The 20,603-nt window shown below is 40.4% G+C and overlaps 2 protein-coding genes across 4 annotated transcripts in view; both read left to right on the plus strand.

Moving 5' to 3' along the window:
- VPS41 (VPS41 subunit of HOPS complex) overlaps positions 1 to 20,603 on the plus strand; it is a 222,880-nt gene that overhangs the window by 180,141 nt on the left and 22,136 nt on the right. The gene's annotated exons all lie outside the window — the stretch shown is intronic.
- Positions 1 to 20,603, plus strand: part of LOC133275011 (amphiphysin) — a 107,781-nt gene that overhangs the window by 63,787 nt on the left and 23,391 nt on the right. For all 3 annotated transcript variants that reach the window (XM_061464692.1, XM_061464693.1, XM_061464694.1), the window contains exons 5-13: positions 791 to 886; positions 2,922 to 3,029; positions 3,426 to 3,511; positions 5,375 to 5,450; positions 6,370 to 6,452; positions 9,100 to 9,238; positions 10,768 to 10,896; positions 16,013 to 16,120; positions 19,538 to 19,561. In XM_061464692.1, the coding sequence (XP_061320676.1) occupies positions 791 to 886; positions 2,922 to 3,029; positions 3,426 to 3,511; positions 5,375 to 5,450; positions 6,370 to 6,452; positions 9,100 to 9,238; positions 10,768 to 10,896; positions 16,013 to 16,120; positions 19,538 to 19,561 (849 nt within the window). The remainder of the gene's footprint in view (positions 1 to 790; positions 887 to 2,921; positions 3,030 to 3,425; positions 3,512 to 5,374; positions 5,451 to 6,369; positions 6,453 to 9,099; positions 9,239 to 10,767; positions 10,897 to 16,012; positions 16,121 to 19,537; positions 19,562 to 20,603) is intronic.

The raw sequence follows: 20,603 nt of genomic DNA on the forward strand, positions 1-20,603 counted from the left end.
ATATGAATGAACTAAATGATAGCATTACACAGCATTTATAATATGCCCTATAGTAGCTCATGATTAAACAAATACTAAGGAATAGCTTTCTGGACTTGTAAGGATAACAGCCCTGCGAAGCAGTGCTCCCCACCTTTAGCTTTTCTCCCACCAAAGGATGCTGGCATCCCAGCTCTCTAGCAGTATGAGGCTGAGTTCTTGTCTGTGAATCGACCATTTCATCACATGTCCCTTAATGGCACAAAATGTGTGGGATAGAAAGACAGTTCTTAGGGTAGGTCTGTACAGCTTTTATTTTAAAAATGACCTAATAAAGCTAAGCTTATAAATCCTTGTCACTGATGGGAAACTTGCTTTGTTTTTTACTTTATTCTGTTTACTCTTCTACTTTGAGTTGTACTCCTTTTCTCTGTAAAGAATGTTCGTCATCAGTGAACACACTTAGACATAAGAACTAGGGCAGCTTCAGATTCTCTGTTGTTGACTGTCAGGGACCTGAAACCATGAGGAAGAATGTGAATCCATGATGTCCTTATTTTCCTATAGCAGTTACTCATTGAAAGAATGAAAACACAAACTAATTACTAAGCTTCATCTGATTTTGTTGTAAATTAAAACTTGCAATGTCAAGATATTCCTTTTCATTTACCTTATAATTGCACTATAATTTATTGCCATAAAGTACATTGTAAACCATAGAAAGGATAACCTTTATCAACTGCATTTGCATTTCTCCTAGTTTGGGAGTGCAATGAAACTTCTAAGCACATTTTTCTCTTTACCTGTACAGAAATGTGATGAACTTTGGGAAGACTTCCATCAAAAACTGGTGGATGGGTCATTGTTGACCTTGGATACGTATCTAGGACAATTTCCTGATATCAAGGTACAGTAATGATTTCCTATAAAAGACAATTTGTAAAATTACTGTTGAGTCATAAAATAAATAGCAAATGATATTACAAGCAAAGAGAAACAAAAAGCCAGGGAGGGAAGTGTAAGTCATTCCTTCTGCAGTATAAAAGATGTTCTGTAAGTAAATCCCTAACATTAGGCTGCACTGATTTTCCAAGTGAATGAAGATATTTTTCATGCAGTAGTACTTGGAAGTAAATCAGCCTTTATAGATAAAACTTAGATGTTTCTTCCCACTCCAGTTTATTTGTTATGAGAGAGTTGTCACCAACTTCAACAGGGACACGTTAAGCTCTTCAGCTGTTAAAATGCCAGACAAATTGCATGAAAAGCAGGACTTTTGTATTGCCTAGATGCACCTCTGGGTATCTAAATATCTTTCTCTTAAGTAAGCCATGATTCCTATCTTTTAATTATTTATGAAAATATTTTGTAATACACATCAGGAGAGGCTGTTATGCAGATTCTGACCTCTCCCATATGTCTGTCTGCTGTACATACAGTCCAGGGAGATGGTCGCTAAATAAAATGCGTGGATATCATTACAGATTGAGAGGTAGATACCTTTATATTTGAATGTGACAGTATGGATATAGCTGGAAATTCTTTGGGGTTATTTATAATTGAGTAGATATCACACAGTCATCCCCTTTGTCACTTACAGCAGGGACCAAACTAAAAAGTAATGCAAAAATCCTATTGTTACTTCAATCTCAAACTTGCTTGTAAACCAAACTGGCCCTATGCCCTGTCAGCGTGTGGAATTTGCATATAATACATAGCTTTGTAAAGTTGGTATTTATCAAAAGGCTTTTCTTTAGTTTTAAAGAATTATAGCAGGTAAATATTCAGAGCAGCCCTGCGGAGAAGGACTTGAGGGTGTTGGTTGATGAGAAAATGAACATGAGCCAGCTGCAGTGTGCGCTCGCAGCCCAGAAAGCCAACCGTTTCAAAAGGAGCGTGACCAGCAGGTCAAAGGAGGTGATCCTGCCCCTCTACTCTGCTCTTGTGAGACCTCACCTGGAGTATTGTGTGCAGTTCTGGTGTCCTCAACATAAAAAGGACATGGAACTGTTGGAACAAGTCCCGAGAAGGGCCACGAGGATGATCAGGGGACTGGAGCACCTCCCATATGAAGACAGGCTGAGGAAGTTGGGGCTGTTCAGCCTGTAGAAGAGAAGGCTGCATAGAGACCTCATAGCAGCCTTCCAGTATCTGAAGGGGGCCTGTAAGGATGGTGGGGAAGGACTATTCATTTGGGGCTGTAGTGATAGGACAAGGGGTAACGGGTTAAAACTTAAACGGGGGAAGTTTAGATTGGATATAAGGAAGTAGTTCTTTACTGTAAGGCTTGTGAGGTACTGGAATGGGTTGCCCAAGGAAGTTGTCAATGCTCCATCCCTGGCAGTGTTCAAGGGCAGGTTGGTGAGAGCCTTGGGTGACATGGTTTAGAGTGAGGTGTCCCTGCCCATGGCAGGGGGTTTGGAACTAGATGATCTTAAGGTGCTTTCCAACCCTAACTATTCTATAATTCTATGAAATTAGAATTCCTATTATATGTTGAACTCCAGTTGTCTTAGTTGTGTGTCAGAGAATATACTGAGAAGTATATTTTAAGCATTTTTCCAACTCTAGAAAATACATTCTTTATTAAGTTTGCACACTGTATAAGGGAAGAAGATACTGTTACCATGAGTTTAACAGGTTCACTTATTCTAAAGAATGATACAAGTCTTGCATAACATTGATATTTCACTTCTAAGGCCTGGAAGCCCTACACCCACAAAAACCCCTTCCAAACCATCTGTAAACGGATTACATATTTAAAATAAAGTGATTAGTTTGTCTCTTTTACCATTCCCATGTCCCTGAATGATATTGTAGCTCAGATACTAACAGCAGGTAAGGGAGACTAAAAATATACAAAAAACTTACATGACAACATGTGTAAAATAGCTTTTAAAGCAGTGCTGTTTATGTCGACTTTCATTTCTGCCCCTGTACAGACTCGCATTGCAAAACGAAGCAGAAAGCTAGTGGACTATGACAGTGCAAGGCATCATCTGGAAGCCCTGCAGAGCTCAAAAAGAAAAGATGAAGGCAGAATTACCAAGGTACCCCAATTGGATAGATGCTGGCAGAAGAACTGGGGAGCTTGGAGAGGCATTTGTATCTGTGCAGAGCCAGAGCACAAAGTTTCTCTTCTTTTTCCCTTCTCAGAAAGGGAAATAATGATATCCTTAATCATGAATGTGTATTAGGTATTTTGGTGCACTTGGAGGGCACACTCAACCTCTTTAAGGAATGAATCCTATCTGAGCCCTAACTTTCTCTCTTGATGAGACTGAAGGGACAGCAAGTCCTGTGTCGGCCTTCATATGTGGGACTCAGTTACATTCTTTATTATTAACATTGTAAAAAACCCACAAAATAAATGCACAAATCCAATTTTGGCAGGTTGTGCTGTGTCATAGTGATTGCAGAAGTCACCCTGTTTCATTTTGGTTTAGGCAGAAGAAGAATTTCAGAAAGCACAGAAAGTGTTTGAAGAGTTTAACACTGATTTACAAGAAGAGCTGCCATCTCTGTGGTCACGGTAAGCCTAGGCAAATAGTGTCTGAAAGGCCTAAAGGGGGGAGTAAGAAAAAGAAACCAGGGGATTTTAATGAGTGTTGTCTTTTTTGAACTAATAAATGGGAAATGCCTGCAAATGATCCAAAATTAAACTTATTATGTGTATGCTTATTTCTTTCAGTGTATCTTGGCACTTAAGATTCCTTATCATATATATCTTCATTCTGAGATAAGAAAAGGTTTCCATTTTATGGTTAAAGAACTGTGTCAGAGCACAGAATGACAGGTTGTGACTATGGCCCACTGCTTCCATAACCTTTCTCAGACACCTTGGTGGTGGTCAGTTATTAATAAAAAGGATCAAATGCTTCTGCTGTCAAAAGTAACTTCACAGAGCAGCCATGTGCTTTTCTAGATTTGCGATGTGTCTACTTAAATTAATTTTTCTATAAAAGATCTTGAAACAAAGAACCTTACAAATGTATAAAGATTTTATGGCAATTGTTTCCAAGTTCCTGTAAGGTACTACTGAGGCAGTAGAAGAAGGGGAAAACAATGTTATAACTACATCAGAATACACATTTCATAGCTTTGCGCTGTGTCTATGATGTGAAAGCATTTAATGGCATAGGTAATTCATTCCAGGTGTTGAAGCATGAATTGTGTTCATACAGACAGTGCAGACAAAATGAATGGGAGAACAAAAGCAGTAGAAAACCAAGGAGCTCATTGGTGTTCTATGGTCTTTAACAAATGCTGGAGTGAAAATGTGTTGTGAGTCACTGAAGTATCCTTTGTCTTCTCTGCCTTCTAAATTAATTCGTGTTAAGTTTCAGATCAATAGAGGGGTTTCCTGCTGCACTTCCTCCTATTTCAGTTGAAAAGATTCTTATAACTTCAGTATATTTTGTGGGCTTACTAAAAGTAAAACTGTGTATGAATGATTTAGAGTAAGGGCCCTTTTATTTCAGTATGTGTATTACCCATTAACTAGTCTCAGAGAGAGGTAGAATTTAATTTGAGCAATAGGCATAATTTAGAAAGCAGTTGCTTTCAGAGTCCTTTATTTTTTAGTTATTACAGTTCTTCAGAGAGAAAATAATCCATTGAGTTGACACTTTGCAGGCTTATTCTTATGGCAAAGATGATTTTTGTTGAAAAATCGTTGAGAAATTACACATGAAAGTTTTAAATAGGCAAAAGAATAATTTAAAACCTAAAAAAGCACTTTCTACTGTTGAAGTGTACAAGCGGTATGTGATCGCTCACCCCAAGCAAGCAGTTTTTTGATTGCATGTGCAAAAATGTCTATGTTGGGATTTTTTTTTTTCTCTTGCATACATATTCGTGTATTTTAGGGCTGATTTCTTTAAGGAAGGCTGAGCATGGGACACCCACCCCCAGGCTGTACTGAGCTGTGTACCTTAAAGCTGCCTCTAGAATCACCCGAATCACCTAGATGCTGCAATAGGATTTTAGGGTGCAGGCTCTTGCAGTACTGGGCTGGTACCTCTCTCCTGTTAGTCAGTGCTTGCCTGCTGTCTAGTGGGAGATAGACTATTCAGAGCACCTTGCTTTCCATGTGCTTGAGCCACACTTACTCCAATCCAGCCTTCCCCTTGCCTGAAATGAGCTGAAGCTCCCCACTATGGAATCGTCTCAACCTCCTCACTCTCTGCGGTGTGAAATATGGTGATTCTTAACAGAAACAGAAATAATTGTGAATGAGCTAGCCTGAAATTTTAACATTTGATACGATTTGCTTTGTTGAGAGTAATAGTCAAGAATGCTGCTTGTAGTCTGGGGAAAGAATAATTTCTATTTGTGGCTCTCCCACCCCTATCTTTTATTCTCTTTTTTCCTTTCTTTGTGCCATCCTCCATAGACGAGTTGGCTTCTATGTGAACACCTTCAAAAATGTATCCAGCCTCGAAGCCAAGTTTCACAAGGAAATAGCTGTAGTGAGTAAAAATGAGTATCTCATGTATAATGGATTATGTGGTATGCATGACAGCAAGCAAATGCTGCGAGTAATGAAGCAGTAAAAATCTAGCAGGGGGCACACATGACAATTTGCCCTAGATCCAGATTTGTACTATAACCTTGGTATTTGCTTCAACTTTCCATTTTTGTACTGTCCTTAAGGAAAGGGAAGCCTGTACAATTTTGGGTTATAATGCACTATGAGTTGTAGCACTAAATTAAGTTTATATTCTGATAATTTCTCCATTCCTTTTATCATGCTGTTGCCTTCAGTATTTTTTCTGTGTCCAATTGTTAAGCATTTCATTGCTTTAATCAGCACAAAGAAGCTCCCATGTCAAGCATTCCCTTTAAAACCCCTACATACATTGTCAGCAATGCCACATTATATGTGACTCCTGGGCAAATTGAGCACTTTCAGAGAGAATCTTTTGAGTGTGCTTTGCTAAGTTGTAGTGTATTATCTATAGTAACCTGTTAATAGGAACCAGAATTGTTTGGAAAAGTTGCTTGGCTGAAGTCCCACGTAAATTGGGATTAAGTTTTTGAGGGGAACACATGAATCTTCTTGGCTATGCATGTTGCGTTAAACTTCAGGGGACCTCCTTCACCAGAGATCAGGCAACAGACAGTCACTTATAAACTTGTTCTCTGAAAACCAACTTAATGTGTTTGAAGACCTGCTGTTATCTTTGATTCTATGAATTTTGGTAGGTTTCCACTTAGGCTTTTCATATACGTGGCATAGAATATTTTTGGAAGTACCTATTTACCATTTTAAAGTAATCAGATTGTTTATTATCAGGTTATCAGTTATCTGACCAGATCTATCACCTGTGTTTTTAATCATGACTGTAGTGCTTCAGACAAACTCAAGGAAGTGTTTTGTTTTCTCAGCTGTGTCACAAACTCTATGAAGTGATGACGAAGCTGGGAGATCAGCACGCAGACAAGGCCTTCACCATTCAAGGGGCACCAAGGTGAATTTACTGCTTTTTTCAAATTAATTCCATTGCAGTAGGCTTTGTGGGTTTCAGCATATGTAGTAATCACCTACACCACGTGTAGCGATTGCAGTACAATACGGTCAGTGGGTCTGTCCCTTCAGGATGGCAGATGAAGGTACCTTGAATGAAGTTCTTCTCAACATGAGTAAAGGTGCAAAACTCCCTTCATCACCGGTTTATTTTTCCTTTCAGAAAAAATAATAAAGGCCAGATCTCTGCTGTTGCAAGTTAGCCTAGCTCACTGTAGACTATTACACCAGTTTGCACCAGCTAACTCTATAGCTCATTTATTCTTAGGTGCTTAGCTTACAGCCACATTGCTAACTCTCATAGCTTGTGTTTTTTTAATGCCTTCAAGTGGTTAGATCTGTTTTTAGCTCCTAAAGGCATAGGATTAGGTGAGAAACCCAACCTTTGTAAGTCATCTTTTATCCCTCTTGCTCATGGGGAAAAGTCAAGAAATGTGATCTGAGAGTGCACCTGAAAAGCTGAAGTACGAAGAATGTCACAAAATGTCATATTTTAAATGACTTTCAAGAGAAATTTTGTCTTAAAATAAAAATAAAAGAAAAAAATATCAACTTGTGCTTTCTTAAGGTCAGAGAACATCAGTCCAGTACTTCTGATATTTTTGCTTGCCACAAATATAGCCTTTCTGCCATAATTTGATCTCTCAGTACTGTAATAGTGATAGGCAGGTGTTGAAATGATAAATTATAACACATAGTGAATAGAGTGAATACATAAATCCTGAATTTCCAGCCAATCCCAGCTCTTCAGGAGCAATGAGAACAACGCTAATTTGCCCTCAAGATGGACTCAGAGTAGCAGCAATTAAGACTGACCAAACAACATAGCATCTGCCTCAAACATATGGCTGATAGTCTGCGTTTGTTTTGATCTCACTTGGGAAGAGCAAAGAATGACATGTTGAACCTTCTGATCTAATGCAAAATTCAGAACTACTTTGTTAAGTATGTGTCCAGACTTTTTGTTTGGATTAGCTCAGTGTAAATCCATGCTTCTTAAGATATATACATACACACTGCCTCCGGAGTTGCTAGTTTATGGATCATCACTTCCAGCCCAGGATGGACTTACAAGCTGGACTATGTTTCCATAAAGGATTTCTAAAATACTTTTATGGGATGAAAAATAATGTAGTGCTGGAAAGTTTCAAGCACATTTTGTAATAAACAGGTATTTTTTCCACCTCTGTCTCCTAGGCTATGTCCAGCATGCATATGCTTGTTCCCACTGAATTACTTGCTCCATCAATGAGGGAAAACATAATTATTGCTGCAAATGAGTAAACGTAGGTTAATGTGGTGCGATCTTCTGAACTTTAAAAATTCTTTTTAAAAATACACTGGTTTTTTACTTGCCATGTTACACCCTTTTGCTGTACTGTTCACAGAGCCTTGTGAGAAAATCTGGCTAGATTTTGACTTCCCTTATTAGTTGTGATGCTCTAAAAGACTGCTTAGGAGTGGGACTTTGTAAGATAAAACAGCTCTCCCTTTTAGATGCATGAGAAGTAGATTCTAGACAAGTGCAACATCTAATCTTTAAAGAACTGTATAAAAAGAAACAGCTCAAAAACTTGTATGCTACTGAGTGCTGAAAGCAAATACTGTACCTGGAAAAGAAATTTCTTAATAACTGCTTATTTTTTCTTTTTTTCACTATTTCCACAGAAAGAGGTGGTGAGTGTGAGCTAAATCTGTCCTTTCCAAAGAATTTTTTTTTTCTTGTGTTAGCATTAGGAATATGTTTATGTTGTGGTCTCTTCAATCAGGTAGTGCTTCTGTTCTCTGTGAAGATGCATAGGAGTTGCTCTTCTCTTACTGAGTACTGTGGTTGTTGAGTGCTGTAGTTTATAGCCTCCCTGAGTTGTAAGCTTTCAGCAGCTCTAGGTAGCTCAGTATGTGTCAGTGTTTGCACCAGGTCCTTTCATGTGAAGGGCAGATCCTTTCTCGGGACTTCATCAGATCTTTTCTTACTACCACCAGAGCTCTGTTGAAATCACTTGACTAGTGCTTGTTTATAGTTGTGGTGATTTGCCCCTCTAAATAGTGATATCCTTATAATAATCTTGGTTGTGTTTTGTTTTATTGAAACCTTTGCAAAGTTGCTGGGCTTTTAAAATTATTTGCATTACTCGGTGGTATGCTTTCCCCTGGCGATTTTATCTTTAAAGCCTTTTATTCTGAGAAGGGTATGAAATACTCTTGAATGAATAATAAATTTTGACAATAATTCCATCTCTCATTTTATGACAATTACAAACTTCTAGATAAAACATTATTTCAAATACAGAATCTGAAAAAGTGCAGGTACTCTGTTTCCCTGAAGTTATAATGATCAGGTAAACAGATCCAGAAATCAAGATCACTCAAAAGTAAAACTTCCTTTGACATTGTCGATCACTGAATTTTAATTGAATTTAATTGCAGCTTTAGTTTTAATCATTATATAATGCCTCAGTTCATCTCCTGTGTATACTGCCTTTTGAGGTCACCAGCATTACATCAGGGATGCAGTTCAACTATTGCATCAAAATGGTCAAGGTACAAGTCAGCATGATGTGTATGTATTCAACATGTTTGCTTCTGTCTAGTGACTCGGGTCCACTCCGCATTGCAAAAACACCATCACCACCAGAGGAGGTCTCTCCCCTGCCAAGCCCTACTGCTAGTCCCAACCATATGCTGGCACCAGCATCTCCGGTACCAGCCCGACCAAAGTCACCCACACAGGTAAGCAGAAACCTAGCAGGAGAAACTGACCCATTATGCAGTAAAAGATAGCTGAGATTATGTATACAATGGGTTTTTCTATCTAGACTATGACTGAGAGATGATTAGGAGACCACTGGCTCTGTTGTACTCTGTTCCGCTAATTGGTTGTTCATCCTTGTGGCACAAGCAGGGAAAAGTGGAAAGTGTTTTTCATATAAGGAGGAAAGAAGAAAATTTAAGGTGCCCAGTGAACTGTTGAGACTTGTGGTGGCAAAGGAAAACACTCTTTAAGAAGTTGCATAGTCTCTAAGGACCCATATCCCAGCAGTGAGAGTTTGAAAAACCTATTTCTAAAACTTCTTGTGAATTTCAATTATACATTATGTATTTATATTATATATACCTTATGTATTTCTCTATATGCATATGTTTATGTACATTATGTATTTCTGTATATACATTATGTATTTCTGCTCTTCATTCATCTTCAAATTTCGCCTGTGAGTATCACAGGTCTGGTCAAGCTCTGCAGCAGAAAATAGAGCTAGCTTAGATAATGCTGTGATAGTGACAGGCTTGTTGATTGTTATTAACACTGAATTGAGAAGTTTTACACTGGAGTCACTGGAGTCATTTCTGTTCTCACAGCATTTAGTGAGGTAAGAATCAATTTCATGCATCAGTTAATCAGTACATCTGTAGCATAGGAGTTGTATGTGATAGTTTCTGAACATATCAAACGCTTGTGTTGATGTCACTAATATTTTCAGAATTGGGATAGCTTCTGTGCTGATTACTCTTTTTATGGTGAGGAAGTTTAGTTTTGCATCTAGTTACATGTGAGCACACTTGTTTTCTGTGGTCTCCCAAAATGTGGTACCTCACTGCCTGAATATTCATCTGCTAGGACTTTGTTTAGTCTTACTGGTGCCAGCGGCGTTATGTCACGATACCACCCAAGAATTTTTTTCTTGGCATTTTGGTAAATCTTAAAATTATCCAACTGTATTTGGTATTATTCCAAGCAAATAGTTTGTCATAGTTATGTGAATCCCTGGAAAGCAGGAGCAATTAGTAATCTAAGCACCTTTGAGGTGCTGTGGTTCTCAGAGATGGTATGACCTTAGTGTTAAGTAGGCTTTAAAGGTAGAAACAGGTGGGCAGGGACAACATCTCAAGGCTAAACAAGTATGAGTATAAGATGCCAAAAAGCTGCAGAGTCCTGGTTCTTTGCAGTATTGCCCTTCCAACTATGAGCTGCATAGGAGAGGAAGTGTCTTGCACTGTGTGCCCTTCACAGCAGAAAAAAATCACCCAAGAAATGCTTTTATATCTTCAACCTTGAGTTGCAGTAAGTTTGAAACATAGAGCTGTTTTGCTTTGTCCACAGTGTTTGTTTCAAAGGTCCTTGGTGGTGAAGAGCCAAACAGTTCTTTTCAGCTTATGAAGCAGCAGAGATAAAAACCTAGCCCAGATTGTTTAGGCCAAGTTTATAGCTCTTTCTTTTATCCCTGAAGTAGTCTGTGATATTTTTGCTGTCTTTTTAGCTGAGGAAAGGTCCGCCAGTCCCACCGCTGCCTAAGCTCACACCCACAAAGGAGCTGAAACAGGAGAACATCATTAACTTCTTTGATGACAACTTTGTCCCAGAAATCAACGTGACGACCCCATCACAGGTAAGCTTCAGATAATGTGTGGGTCCCACCTTGCAATCACCCTTAGTTCTCCAAGATAATGGCCTTGGCATTGTTTTTTTTTCCTCATCCTAAGCATCTCAAGCAGCATTTTAGTTATCCTCATTATTTCCCTTCCTTCCATAAAAATCATTAAAAGTATTCCTTTTTGCTTTTGGGTGATTGACAAAAAAGAAAGGTACTTGGCTGTTTTAATCAACTTTTTGCAGGTATAAAAGGCTGTACCAGCTAGGTAGTTTATTCCCTTGGTTTTGACTCGCAGAAATATTAGTTACACAGCAGAGAAGTGATCAAGTTTACTTTTAGCTCATTATTAGAAGCTCAGGAGTGTTGCGTCCCAACTAGAAGGAAGTGCAGCAGGAGGGCCAGGAGACCTCCTTGGATGGATAAGGAGTTGCTGAGGAAACTGTGAGGAGAAAAAAGAGTCTTATAAAAGGTGGAAGCAAGGACAAGCAGCCTGGGAAGTATAAAGGGATGTTGTCCGGGAAGCTAAGGCCCAGGTTAGGAAAGCTAAGGCCCAGTTAAAACTAAACTTGGATAGGGATGTTAAGAATAACAGGAAGGGATTCTAGATTCTATAATTACATTGCAAATAAAAGACTAGGGACAACGTGGGCCCTCTCTGGAAGCTATTGGGAGAACTGGCTAGCCTGGATTTGGAGAAGGCTGAGGTTCTAAATGACTTCATTGCCTCAGTCTTCACTGGCAAATGCTCTGACCACACCACCCAAGTCTTGGAAGGCAGATGCAGGGACTGTGAGAATGAAGACCTTGGGCCCACTGTAAGAGAGGGTCTGGTTCGAGACCATCTTAAAAATCTGAACGTGCACAAGTCCATGGGACCTGATGAAATCCATCTGTGGGTCCTGAAGGAGCTGGGGAATGAAGCTGCTAAACCACTGTCCATCATATTTGAAAAATCATGGCAGTCAGGTGAAGTTCCTGATGACTGGAAAAAGGGAAATATAACCCCCATTTTCAAGAAGGGGAAAATGGATGACCCAGGGAATTACAGACCAGTCACTCTCACCTCTGTGCCTGGCAAAATCTTGGAGCAGATTCTCCTGGAAGGCATGCTAAGGCACGTGAAAATCAACAAGGTGCTTGGTGACAGCCAGCATGGCTTCACTAAGGGGAAATCCTGCCTGACCAACTTGATGACCTTCTATGATGGGGCTACAGAACTGATGGACAGGGGTAGAGCAGTTGATGTCATCTATCAGGACTTGTGCAAAGTTTTCGACACTGTCCCACACGACATCCTTGTCTCTAAATTGGAGCGCCATCAATTTGATGGATGGACCACTCGGTGGATAAAGAACTGGCTGGATGGCCGCACACAAAGAGTTGTGGTCAATGGCTCAATGTCCAGCTGGAGACCAGTAATGAGTGGTGTCCCTCAGGGATCGGTGTTGGGACCGGTCTTGTTTAACATCTTCATCGCTGACATGGACAGTGGGATTGAGTGAGCCCTCAGCAAGTTTGCCGATGACACCAAGGTGTGTGGTTCGGTTGATACCCTGGAGGGAAGGAATGCCATCCAGAGGGACCTAGACACACTTGTGAGGTGGGCTGATGTCAACCTCATGAAGTTTAACCATGACAAGTGCAAGGTCCTACAGCTGGGTCGGAGCAATCCCAGGCACAGCTACAGGTTGGGCAGAGAAGAGATTCAGAGCAGCCCTGTGGAGAAGGACTTGAGGGTGTTGGTCAATGAGAAAATGAACATGAGCCGGCTTCAGTGTGTGCTCGCAGCCCAGAAAGCCAACCGTATCCTGGGCTGCATCAAAAGGAGCGTGACCCGCAGGTTGAAGGAGGTGATCCTGCCCCTCTACTCTGCTCTTGTGAGACCTCACCTGGAGTATTGTGTGCAGTTCTGGTGTCCTCAACATAAAAAGGACATGGAACTGTTGGAACAAGTCCCGAGAAGGGCCACGAGGATGATCAGGGGACTGGAGCACCTCCTGTATGAAGACAGGCTGAGAAAGTTGGGGCTGTTCAGCCTGGAGAAGAGAAGGCTGCGTGGAGACCTCTTAGCAGCCTTCCAGTATCTGAAGGGGGCCTACAAGGATGCTGGGGAGGGACTCTTCATTAGGGACTGTAGTGATAGGACAAGGGGTAACGGGTTAAAACAGGGGAAGTTTAGATTGGATATAAGGGAGAAGTTCTTCCCTGTGAGGGTGGTGAGGCACTGGAATGGGTTGCCCAAGGAAGTTGTCAATGCTCCATCCCTGGCAGTGTTGAAGGCCAGGTTGGACAGGACCTTGGGTGAGGTGATTTAGTGTGAGGTGTCCCTGCCCATGGCAGGTGGTTTGGAACTTGATGATCTTAAGGTGCTTTCCAACCCTAACTATTCTATGATTCTATTATTAAATGATTTTTTTTTTTTAATTGCATATAAGAAACAGAAAAGCAAGAGTTGTGTAAAATAAGTCTATAATTTGTAGTCAGTTGTTCAGCTTTTATGCAGTTGTGGTAACTGCTGGTTGTTCAATAATGAACCCTTTCTGTTATGGTAATTACATCTCTGATATGTGTGCCTGTGTCTAATAGACTGGGGAGAAATATGCAGATCTGAAGCTCATGCAGAATGTTTATGAATTTTTGTTTTCATGTGAATTGTTGTTTTCGTACTACTTCAATTGACAACACAGAGGAATGTAGGCACAGCAATGAAAAACAATTATTCTAAAGAGTTTGAACATGTGATGTTTTGTTTTCTTACGGAGGGGAGAAAAAGGCTTTGCCATCCATAGGGATCTATTTGGAAGAGAGAAGAGTTATTTATAGTTAAGTCCCCATGCAATTAAAGAATTAATGGCAGCTCCCAGTATGCAGCCACTGCTGGGCCCTCCTGCTGAAGGGAGATTGGAGGTCTGTTGCATCACTGTAGTCTGACTTCATGGGAGTTATTATTCTGGCAGTGTTAGCCTTGGCATCGGTGGTAAGAGTTGGTGTTCCCATGCTGCATTAAATGGTGTATCCACCTAACCTTCACATGTCAGGCCAGCCAGGGAAGCAGAAATGGATCTGGTTTGCTTTTCTATTAAGAGCTGACTCTAGAACGGAGCTTTAAGTGAGTGTAAGTCACATTTCCAGAATCTTTACAACCTTTCTATGAGAGAATGGTATAAAATTGGAATGGCATAATAAAGGTGGGACATGCTCCTAGGAACTGAAATCTTTCCCTCGTCTCTCAAGGAAAAATTGATATCCCTTCAGTGTGTTATTTATATCCCTCTCTCCTCTGTAGTCAATGACCTGGGAATGACCTGAGCTGTTCCCTGGACACCTTCTCATGAATCATCTGCACTTTTTCCTCCACAAAACCCACCCCCTTCACTAAAGCACCTTACTATATTGAGATCTCTGAGTGTGTACAGGCATACACAGATAGTGTGTTGTATAGGTTTTATATCCTTCTGTGAGAGAACCAGCTATCGAAAATACATTGCATGAAATCCACAGGAAATGTGGACTTAACTCCTCTTGGTGCTTACGACATCTGCTTCAGTCCTCATAAGTACCTTCATTTTTGAACTTCACTGAAAGACAATTAACTTTTCCACCTCTATTCATTTCTGATTATGTGCTAGCTAATGCTGTGTTGTTTCCTGAAGCTGTATGACCATATGGGTACTAGTGCCTCAAGGGCATATGTGATGAAATCTAAATATATCAGATGAAAATCATGACAGAATGAATGTCATGCTGGTTACTGGTGGGAAGGGCTAGTTTGGTTTTAACTTCTTAAACTGTGAGACCGTAACACTGGCTTCAATGTGTCAGACCAGTTATCTGTCATCACCAGTGGCCAAAAGCAGAGGCCAAGGGAAGAATGTAAAACAAGGCAAGCAAATTTAATACTCCTTGCACCCCTTTCTCCTACAGTATCCTAGCCTTCAGCCATTTGCAGCTCAGGGGCTTGATCAACATGATTTCTATTTAGTAATCCTTAACAGACTAGTTTGCCCCAGATTTACATGTGCTGAAACACTACCCATGGCGAGGAAGTCCCCAGCTGAGCTCTGTGCCACATGAAGGACCACCACCTCTTCTTTATTGCACATCTGCCACCACCAACTTCACTGCTATCTGCCTTGAAGGAGTCATGGAGCAGCCAAACCCCTGTGTCTTTCGCACTGGTGTAGACCCCACCCCTAGCACTCCTCTTCCAGACTGGAGTTCCAGGTCATTCTGTCACTCCTAGCATGGCAGCTGAGGCACTATTTGACCATGTTTTCAGGTGACACAGATTGCTCAGATGTCCTGTGGCATTTGGAAGCCATTAATTACCTATATTTGAATATCTCTTTACAAGTAATTTACACTCTTAAATGTTTGCTTATTTTACCATTGCCATCATCATAATTGTCTCCTAGTTTTGCTGTTCTTATGACTGCCTTGTTGTTGTAGACTTCCTGATGTACACTTGGGTCACAGTCAGGAACAGGACATAGGGCTATGTGGTCTGCCCCTGTGCTACCATTCTTTCATAAGATTATAAGTGAATGTATGTGTGCAGATAATTTCCCATGGTGCCGTTTCCAATCTGAACACTTTTCAAAACTGCATTCCAATGAATACTACCTGCAGATTTTGTACACTGAAAGACAAGCTTTGCCCACTGCTTCATAACCACTGAACAACTAACAGTAGGCAGTACGACCCTTGTTACCAAACCCAAGATGCTTGCCTACAACATTTGTCATTAGTGCAAATTAAATCTCAGCTGCAGTTTTATGCTAATTAAAATTTTCTGTTGAAGCATGCTAATTATTTTTCTTGTTGCTTTGCAGCAGGAAAGACCTGTAACCCATTGAACCAAGAAATGTATTTATAGTGACCTCAGAGGCCTTGGCTAATTCATTAATTGCAAACAAGAAACGGGCTCTGCCACGTAATCCAGTTTTGTAAGAACAGATCAATGTAGCAAGATTTAGGTAGTGTTACGTAAGATGTTTCCTAAAGTTTAGAGCTAAGGGCAGCGTTAAATGTGAATTGGTACTCATGTTCAGAATTGAAATCTAATTGGGATACCCTAGTATTCTGATTTTGAAAGAGGAGTTTTTCAAGAGTTATGTTTCTCTTCTAACAGAATGAAGTTCCGGAAGCTAAGAAAGAAGAATCTTTGCTAGATTTGGACTTCGACCCTTTCAAGCCAGAAGTTGTATCAACAGGAGTTACTCATTCACCCATGTCTCAGGTATCTCTTTGCCTTGAGGCAGGTGAAGCACATGGATGAAGCATGCTGTGCTTGGTAGCAAAGATCTGCCTTGTGTTCTAAGGAGCAGGCTTGTCTGTAGTGAATGAAAAACGGTCTTTCTGAACAGCTCTAGTCAGCCATTTATCTTTCCCCTTCTGTAACCGTGCACATGATGTACTGGGAGGTAAGGAAATTGTCAGGTGGTGAATGAAGATGTCTGCCAGTGAGTATGGTTTGATGGTACCTTGGCCTTGACTTGAGCACACTGTTATTTTCCATCTTTAGAATAACTCTCAGTGCCAGCATTATAATTCTCCAGTGCCTGTTTTTTTCTGACAATTTTTCTGACCTGGCTTTGACTCTTCATGTTTGGAAAGATGCCTCAGGGGACCTTGGTCTCATGGACTCAGCATGTGATTGCTTTGCTGTGATGGAGTTTCTGTACCAAGTAGCGGATATGAGCTGAGTGGTTTTGCTTTTATAAATCTGGTTTAGACCTAACGTCAAAGAAAATGAGATCATGGCATAGGGTGTTTCCTTGTAGGATGTTGTGTTAAAGAAAATCTGCATTCTATGATAATATTTGCCAGGGTAGTTTCTTGCATCAATATGAAAAAAAAAAAAGTAGTATAAAAGGGAAAAAAAAAAGGCTGATGTGTCAAGTTGCTGATTTTCATTGACTTATCCTCAGGGAACTGCTATTTTAAGACCCAGAACTCACCCTCACTCCCCACAGGGCTAATAGTACAGTAAGGAAGTTCTCCCGGCCAGCAGAGCTGTAGCCTGTGTTGTACACAAAGAAAGGAACAATATAACACATTGTTAGCAAAACCTCTTATCCCTGTGGCTATCAGTAATCTGGCTTGTCCTGTGAGACATGAGAGGACTAATCAGCTGTTCAGGAATGCAGCAGTGGGAAAGGAGCGAGAAGATGAGAAGCCTTAAGGCTGAGATAGTCCTGGTTCTCTGCTGATCTCTTCCTCAGTTAATTAGTGTCTTACTTGGTGTGCAGTCCTGGTTATGCAGTGAGATCTGTAGTGATCTCTGATGGGTTATGCACTGTCAGAGAAAGTGTATTGTCAGCACTCTGAACATTAGCTGAAATTTCTCATTGTGGTTTGCTAAGAGAGCTGTTCGATTATAGCAGAGGCTTTTTTGCACCTTACTTGCTATGTTTCTTGCTCCTTCTAAAAAGGGAAGGAGAACAGGAAAGAAAACTCTAGCTCTGACTTTGCTAACTCTGGCCTTTCAGCTTGTCTCATATTGATGCTGATTAGAACAACGGGATCATGAAACCAAAGACATTTAACTTTTGTGACCCAGCATGTTTGTCTTCATATCAAATAAAGAGTTTGGTAGTTTAGCTAGAGTTGGTTTAGATTCAGCTGTACCATGAAATACAGAATGTAATTCTGTGTCAAAAAATACATTTTTGTTTTTCATCTAAGTGCATAAGAAGCATTCAGTGGGCACCTTCAGTCTCTCCTCTCATCTTTCCTCCTGTAGTCTGGGTCTTGGACTCACTGGATGTAACAGCGTCATTGCTATGGCAGCCCAGTTGCAATCTTCGGAGAGCCCTGTGCTACCTTGCAGGGAGCTTAAGAGAGCCTTAAGAGATATTCCTAGGTGTGTATAGTTTTTGCCGCAGTTGCTACTGCTGAAGTAGTGATGTCTAGACTTCGGTAGTCGTTCATGCCATGATGCTTCAGGAGGCCTGGCATGACTTCCCTATCGATCATTTAATTAATCACCTCCTCCACTGCTCAGCCAGGGTGATCAGACCACAGTAAGTGAGCCCTGGTCTGCCCTTCCTCATTTACTTTTCTGGTTTTATGGCCGCTTCAGAAATGTCCTTTCTAAAAGTGCCTGCCTCTGACCTCTGTTTGCTAGCTGCAGTCTGTCTCACCTTTCCCTTAGTTTGTTCTGTCCCTCTTGTACTCAAAGTCTCACGAGCAATGAAAGGAAAAGGAAAAAATGAAAATAAAGCAATCTATCCACTTCCATGGAATTCAATAGGATATCCAGGGTTTGTACCAGCTAGCCCTATAAGAACAGACCTATCACTTTTCCTTAAAGCTTGAATATTCAACTAGTAATGTTACAGCAGAGTAAGCAGGTACACTTGTGAATTACATACACAAAAGAAGCACATACCTGGACTTAAACCAAGTTAACATCAACAGCCATTTCTCAATCGGTTTAATTTGCTGTGAATCTGAGTATTGAGTTACTACTTTGTCTTTTGCAAAAGCAGAAGTTGTTCTTAGAGCCATTTTTCCATTATAAGAAGGAGGCAAGAAAAGAAGCTAGATGCAGGAATCCTTTCTCTCGGGCAGATGTTAGATGTCACATTTAACATGTGCAAATATTTCAGGAACAATTTTACATTGTTCCTGAATTTATGAACATCTTTAGTTTTTGTTTTTCATGGGCTTTAACCTAGGTGCAAATATAGGAGATACGTTTTGAAGCATCTCAGACAGCTTTTGGGACCAATCAGCAGAGCTTCATCTCATGTGGTGGGCTATTAATATTTGGCATGAAGTCTGCTGCATTCCTTTCACCTGTCCATTCAGCTCTTTGACTAAGAGGTCACTAGCATTTATTACTTAACAGACTGGACAAGAAAATGACAGCAATGGTCATCTTTCTTGTTTTGTTTCCCAAAAAGCATGCTATTCCCCTTCCTGGTGTCAGTTATGAGAAAATCCACTTGTTCTCAGTGGGTAGCTGTATCATTTTTTTAACTGGCTAAAAAACCTGTCCTATGCAAGCTTTTTAAGCTTGCTCATTGCAGAGACTCCTGTACCTGTTGAAAGGCAGTCACTGGCTCAGAATCCAGCTGTTACTTAAGCACCTGATGATGTGAGTTTGCTGGAAAGCAGCAACTGTTTTGAAGTGGGAAATACCACAATCCATCACATACTGACCATCCTGTTGAACTAAGAAGTGTATTATGCAGTTATGTGCTCACACACACGGTAATATATAAAATGTGTATGTATATATGCATATAAATAAGTTTACAAGGGCATGTAGACATAGGAGAAGGTGTAATGGCTTTAAACTGAAAGAGTGGAGATTGAGATTAGACATTAGGATGAAACTCTTCCCTGTGAGGGTGCTGAGGTGCTGACACAGGGTGCCCAGAGAAGTTGTGGCTGTCCCTGGCAGTGTTCAAGGCCAGGTTGTATGGGGCTTGCAGCAAGCTGCTCTAGTGGAAGGTGTCCCTGCCCGTGGCAAGGGGTTGGAACTGGATGAGCTTTAAGGTCCCATCCAGATGAAACCATTCTGGGCTTCTCTGATACAAATAAACTCTCTCTTGTTAGTTAATGCACACAGTTATGTAGCGTGTTGAACATACAGTATATGAAAAGTGTTTTTCTCAAAGCTTTTTTTTTCCCCTCCTCTTTTCAGACGTTGCCATGGGATTTATGGACGGTAAGCCTGACTTTCATCATTGTGAACTGGGATATTTCTGTGCCTCTGATTCCGTAAACCCCTAAACTCAGATTTGCAGTGCTTTTACCAGAAAAGATAAAGAATATATATAAGATAAAGAATTTATAGACTGTGACAAACACTTTCAAGTTTATGGAGCCACAGGGGATCTTTTAAAACCAACAACATTAAAAAATAATCTCTGTTGCTTGGCCTACAAAACCCCTAAATGATGTCAGAAATCTAGGCTAATAAGATTCACAATCAATATAGCAAAGTATGTGCTGCTTTTATTTTCATGCTTAAATTACAGCTACTACAGGGTAGGAATGTATGCGACTCACCTGGTTCAGTTGTCTGAAGGTGTAGTTCCTCAGGACTTCACCCCAGTGGACAACCATTTGCTCAAGATTCAGGAATGAAAAGAGAATTTAACTTGTCTTTCTGGGCATGCAGTGAACTGGTGTTATTCACAAATGAAGCTGCAACTTTAGGAAACTGCATGAATCCTTCCTTTTTTCTCTCAATGCCAAATCAGATGCAATCATCTGCAGGAAGAAAACAACTCATTTTTGTGAGCTTTCTTATGACTATGTCATGGAGGTAGCGGGGTTGACTTGACATGTACCTGGTACATTCATTTTTGACCTTTTGCAGCTTCAGCCAGCACAGAAATCTATGGATGCTTCTCATGCATTCACATTTGTAGCACTGGTTTGTGAGCACACAGCATGTGTGATGTTTATTAAATGCTCATCTTTTTCTATTGGGAAAGGTTAAATAGAGCCTGAAAAACAAGTCGCTCTTGTAGGCTAGCCAAAGTTTCAGGGCTGCCAATATCTAGACCAGCTAAAATAACCCATAAATGTTTCAACTATATTGCTCTAAACTTGTTACATAGCTTTATCAGTGTCTTCCTTTCACACAGTTTTATTAATAAATATTAATTTAATATTATGTATGTATTCTGTATTGCAATTATTCTTCTCTTTGCTCTAGTCTAAAAACAGTACGTAGTGAGCTTCACAGCTGAATGTTTGAA

The sequence above is a fragment of the Pezoporus flaviventris genome, unplaced genomic scaffold (genome assembly GCF_033815535.1).
Source record: "Pezoporus flaviventris isolate CSIRO_AGI_PZ_B2104156 unplaced genomic scaffold, CSIRO_AGI_Pfla_v1 ptg000037l, whole genome shotgun sequence".
NCBI lineage: Eukaryota > Metazoa > Chordata > Aves > Psittaciformes > Psittacidae > Pezoporus > Pezoporus flaviventris.